The following is a 5,674-nucleotide window of genomic DNA, read 5'->3' as shown; positions in this document are numbered from 1 at the left end:
AATTAACATTATTATACTGTCGCTGAAATTTACAGCTTTGTACTGTTAATGAAAAATACAGTATATACAGGTTTTTTGATTAATTTCACAGTATTTTATAGTTAATTTACTGTTTAAAGATACATTATATAGCTGTTTTTCCCCTTTCTTTTACATTATCTTACTGATTTGTTTTAATGCACTATTTAGGTTGTATTTTTTACATACATTTTAATAAACATTATTTTTTGCCTAGATGAATAGACTTAGCAGGTTACAGACTTAGGGATAGTCACACTGAATACAATTAAAGGCACTTGTTAAGAAAAAGGCTATAATTAAGGCTATGATGCCCAAAATGTCTGTCTATATGGCTACAAGCACAGAATGCAAACCATAACAACATGTGAGTGAAGAACAGAGCTAATTCACTGCTTTTACAATCATGTACAATGTGTGAGAAAAGAAAATCTACAGCTTATCTTATTGCACTTTACTTTTTATTTTCATATGAAGTTCAACACAGCGCCAACAAAAACCTGACACAGATAACAAACCAAATTTCAGAAGAAATAGCATTTCTGAAGACATCTGTCAATCTTACTAACCTTACTTTGTGGAACAGTTACAGACAGTTGAGCTATATCATAGAGTTAAAACAAAACTCTCAAATAATATTTTGCCTTATATCATAATGAGCACCAACACCACCAGACATGTGACATCATGTCCAAGTATGAATATTCAGTCTCTAACAAGGTACATGGATAAGTGTGGAAGTCCAAGTATTGGGCGATGGTCGGGGAGTGAGTTAGTGAATGACTTATGGCCCACTCAAAGACACCAGTTCTCTCAATCCAGCCTTGGTAGCCCGCTGACTGTGTGAGAGAGAGATATATGAGTTCCAACACAACTTTCATTGTAACTTCTCACATACAAAATCAGCGTGTGTAGCCCTCATTTCCTCTTATCATGTATGTAATGTAAACTCACCATTTTAAATGAAGTCCCACTCAAGTCCATGAGTCCCATCAGCAGAGTGGATACATGTGGATATACGGTTGTAGTCTTGTCTTGTAGCTCGTGAATTTGCCAGTTTTCTTTGAGAAGACTTTGCCCTGTCCATCCTTGGTGCCTCTCTCGGGGTTTATTCCTACGGTGCACCTGAAAAATGATAGTGTTTCTTCAGGTACTGTGTAAAAATCAAGTTGTGTGAATCACTTAGATTAATGCCACAATAAAAATACAGGTTTTACTGAAAGTATCTAACCTTGAGATTAATTTGAGCGTGCAGGTGTAGAAGGTGGAAAATAATGCAGCAAGCCCCATCGAGAAGGTGGGCTGGATCCCCTCACATATGAAGTGGCCCTCAAGGCTGACCATCCAGCGCCAATAGCTTCCTGCTGTTTCACCTGAAACTTAGAAAGAATTTTCCTCAGTCAACTTCATGGATTTTTAGTCAATGCTTTAAATGAATTGTGTTGAGTGGTGTGCATTACTGGTTGAGAAACCGTTTTTTGATCAATTATGAATATTCTGACCATCTGATCTATAGAACATGTGGTTTTCAGATATCATTCAAAAACACTAGTTAGCTAGTAAATAACCTTGCCTTCAATTTTGTATCTTCTCTGCTGAATTACCACCCAATAACCAACATGCACTGAAGTCTTAATGCTACTTTAAATGTTGAAGGGACTTCCATAGACTGTAAAATGTATACACCGTCGTTATGCATGAATTCACTGGCAAAATACATGTGTCAGCACATTAACTTAGATATTAACTTGAATACATAGATATTAAAATGAGCTCCTTGTGTTGTCCGATTAATATGCAATCATCTGTGAAATTCTAGCTAGCTGTTGAATCCCTCTATCATGACATGCACATATTCTGTAATGCAAACTAACTGGAAACATCACTGATAACCTTTGCACAGATTTATTAATTAAATAACATTACTACTTACCAAATAATCAGTAAGATGGGAATGGATGAAGAAAAGAACGGATCCAGCCTCACATGTGCAGATCAGGTGAAATTGCTCTTCCCAGAATTAAACAAATACTGCATGAAACTGTTACTGATGATACTTTAGACAGTTGATCAGCAGTAAAGTGCTGTTTTTTAAGAATACATTATAGTTCAGTTAAAAAACGGCCTATGAGCATAATTTAACAGATTTTCTTTTGTATTAACAGTAAAGCACTGTTTTTAGCAATAACAGGTTAATACTGTTGAAATTCTGCTGTAAATTAACAGCAATTGTTTACAGTGTACATAGTAATGTGAAGAAATTACTAGGAAATAAAGTAAAATCAGTAAAATCAATATAATGACCAGTTGTAGAATTACCTGAAATTGCTGTCAAGTATTGGGTAATTACAGAGTAAAATTAAAGCAGAATAAAGAGGTTTTCTCTGTAATTATATGGGAATTCACAAACTGTATTAGTAGAATTACCTGAAATTACTGTAAAGTATTAGGTAATTACAGTAACAACTTGTCATAATATTGATTTTACTTTACTGTTATTTCGTGGCAATTTCTTCAAATTACTACATAATTAAAGCAGCAGTGGGTAGAAATGGAGCAAATATTATTAAAAAAATATGTTTTAATAAAACGGTCACTATATCCTGACAGTAGTGCATGAGACAGATAATCTGGAAAAAAACTACAACCTTTCAAAGACAACAAAACAAGATCATGTGAATTTAAACATTTTATATTATTGTGCACAACAGGACATTTTTAAATAAAGATACATTTCCAATTCACTGAAGATATACATCTCTTGAGATGATTAATATTTCTTACAATAACTGACCAAGTCTCGTCTTTAACCAAAGTGATAAACGTGGCATGCATGTGTTACAACAGTTGTGTCTCTTAGCAGATCTTGAAGGAAGTCAGATTAAAGTCCCCTGCGATTTTGATGTAGCTGATGACATCCATGTCCTCACGGTTGGGAAACTGGACTTCTTGTCCATCAGGAAGCTCCACTTCAAACACGTCTCCAGCCAGCTTCAACACCAGCTAAAATAGAAACAATACAGTAAAACCTTTTTTTATTTTTAGTAGAAATTCTCTGAGACAGAAATCTCAAAACCTCTCCAAACAAAATCTACCTGCATGGCTAAATATCGCTATCGAGGAAATGTGTTTCTTGTGATTTGGATGAACTGACCCTTTAAGCATTTTTTTTTTTTAAATCCTAGCTAAACCTTCCACAGCTTTTCTTTTTTTCAAAAAATACACACATTTTTACTTCCTTCAGTCAGATTCCCTCACCTTGACCTCTGTGCCCCTCTGTAGGGGGTTGTGTATTTCCCGCTTCTCATCGCCCCAACAACCGTCAGTCTTTGAGTTGCAAACAAGAACGGCTCCATCATTGTCATCATGAAAACGAGGGTTAAAGTGCAGTGCCAGGTCGTCTGCACCAGAGCCGAGGTCGATCTGGAATCTGAGTGGATCGGAGATTATACAATAAAGGTGGTCTTAATATCAAGGCGTTTGCAGAGCTTAGGAGGCCACACAAGATCAATATTACAGGCTATATTATAATTATATAAGTCCCATTTTTCCAGTTTTCCAGAATGCATCTGCATAAATATCACCATATTATTTTATTCAGTTAAAGGTCCCATATTGTAAAAAGTGAGATTTTCATGTCTTTTATATTATAAAGCAGGTTTAAGTTCTATATAAATACTGTGAGAGTATCAAAACACTCAATATACGGAGAAGTACACACAGCCCGTATTCAGAAACTGTGCATTTGAAACAAGCCGTCAGGATTTCTGTCCATTTGTGATGTCACAAATCTACAATATTTAGACCATTTAACAGTTTTAAACGTAAACATTCTAAATGTGTCCCAGTTTATTTCCTGTTGCAGTGTGTGTGAATGACATCAGCTGACAGGATGTAAACATGGATCCAAGCTGTTGCCTAGCAACGCAATTCTGTTGAAATGCACTAAAACTGAGTGTTTCAGACAGAGCATGACTACAGGTATATTCAGACAGACACTATAAGAAAAATAATGTGTTTTTTTAACATTAAAGCATGTAAACATATTCTAGTAGAAACCCAAAATACAAACATGAACCTGGAAATGAGCACAATATATTCCCTTTAAGCTAATATAAAATAAATGTAATGCGTTTGGTTCGCTCACCTCTCAGCATCGTGCAGAATCATCCCCTTTATTTTCAGCTGATCTCCAGCTCTCAGATTCACATTCTTCAATTCAAGTTGCTGAGAAACACATTTCAGGGTTTCAAATCATTTAATCAGAAAATTGAATATCACTGTTAGCCATAATGGTATTGATATTTTTATTCATCTATTTACAGAAGCAAATCCATAATGTCTTCATATGCAGTGAAATAAAAGCAGAAACAAAGCAGTGAAACTTACCATGCTCATTCTGGGTGCTGGTGTTGGTGAACAGTCCTGGAGCTAATGGAAGATGTAGGAAGATGGTCTTTGCACACAAGCACAGTATTCTGCCCTGGAAGACAAAAAGTAAGTGGTATGACTGTGAAGTTTAACCTAATTTATAATATCAAGCACAAAGGATTCAGTTAAAGGACTTTTAACCGCTACAATGTGGCCCATTCATCATCATGAAAACCAGGTAGTCTATTCAATGCAGATGCACTGCACTCTCTAATCAAATAAGATGAATTGTCTTGTTAATCACAGAACAGGCTGTGAGTAACAGCTGCCACAGTGTCACTGTAAAGTGTTTGCACAAACTACTCTGCCAAGAGCTATTTCAAAAGTTTTAGATTGGGAGCTATTGTGTACGTTGAGGAGAGTCTTCAAGACATTACTGATTACATTGGAGCAAAAAACACCACCTACCAGAGTACACTGTTCCTGTTAAACTCATCCTAGAAATTAAAGCACATTGTCATGCTTGACCTGTGTGCTTGATCATTAAAAATAAATAATAACAATAACATTTAACAATACATAGACCTACATGTGTCTTATTGATTCTTAGGCTGTTGTTCTCTATCACAATAACACTGGATGTCTCTTTAATAATTAATAATTTATTTTATTTTAAAAAATTATTGTCTACCAATGATCCTCTCTCCTGTCTCTTCATAATACCTGATACCTACATGTATCACTTTGGCCGACAGCACAGTGACCAAACTGTCAATTAGAAATAAATCTATTTATCAATCTATTATTATAAGCTATAATAGTTGTCTAGTTGTCACAGTTAAAATATATGTATATATAAATATATGGATGTATATATACATCCATATATATATATACATATATATACAAATTACAAATTTATATTACTTATTTTATATTTATATATGTTTATATTTAAGCCCTATATTTTAGTTTGCACTATTTTATGTATCAGATTCTCATTTTGCTTTTATTTGCATGATTTAGCTTTTTAATATACATATTTAATAACCATTGTCGATGGGAACCTGAGAAACTTGAACTTGATTATCTGTATTGGTGGACATGGTTATCAACTATTAAAAATCCCTGACCTACAGTATGTAACAGTAACATCGTCAAGTGAACCCAGCCTTCCTCGTCCTGGTTCCTAATTCATTCAGTTTGGCCTTTTGTTTTGAAAGTATTCGCCGGAAGTGGTAGTTAATATCTTGCAGTTCCAAACTTTGACCACTGGAGGGCGGTA

General features: G+C 34.8%; 1 protein-coding gene across 1 annotated transcript; it reads right to left on the bottom strand.

Annotated features, from left to right (window-relative positions):
• Positions 1 to 2,683: 2,683 nt before the first annotated feature.
• Positions 2,684 to 4,520, bottom strand: LOC141780299 (galectin-2-like). The gene is made up of 4 exons (XM_074655458.1): positions 4,408 to 4,520; positions 4,166 to 4,245; positions 3,277 to 3,448; positions 2,684 to 3,021 (listed from the first exon to the last, which is right to left on the bottom strand). Exons 1-4 carry the CDS (start codon positions 4,414 to 4,416, stop codon positions 2,875 to 2,877), a joined length of 408 nt encoding a protein of 135 aa, XP_074511559.1. The 5' UTR covers positions 4,417 to 4,520; the 3' UTR covers positions 2,684 to 2,874.
• Between the last annotated feature and the right edge of the window lie 1,154 nt (positions 4,521 to 5,674).

The sequence above is a fragment of the Sebastes fasciatus genome, chromosome 13, assembly GCF_043250625.1.
Source record: "Sebastes fasciatus isolate fSebFas1 chromosome 13, fSebFas1.pri, whole genome shotgun sequence".
Lineage (NCBI taxonomy): Eukaryota > Metazoa > Chordata > Actinopteri > Perciformes > Sebastidae > Sebastes > Sebastes fasciatus.
The sequence above is the reverse complement of the archived record's forward strand: the minus strand, read 5'-3'. Positions and strand labels throughout refer to the sequence as shown.

What these genes read in the sequence shown, in the direction of transcription:
- LOC141780299 (XM_074655458.1), bottom strand. An exon ending in ATTCTGCACGATGCTGAGAG is followed by an intron (nt 3,449 to 4,165) that starts GTGAGCGAACCA and finishes CGATCCACTCAG; the next exon opens with ATTCCAGATCGACCTCGGCT. An exon ending in AGAGGGGCACAGAGGTCAAG is followed by an intron (nt 3,022 to 3,276) that starts GTGAGGGAATCT and finishes TTTCTATTTTAG; the next exon opens with CTGGTGTTGAAGCTGGCTGG.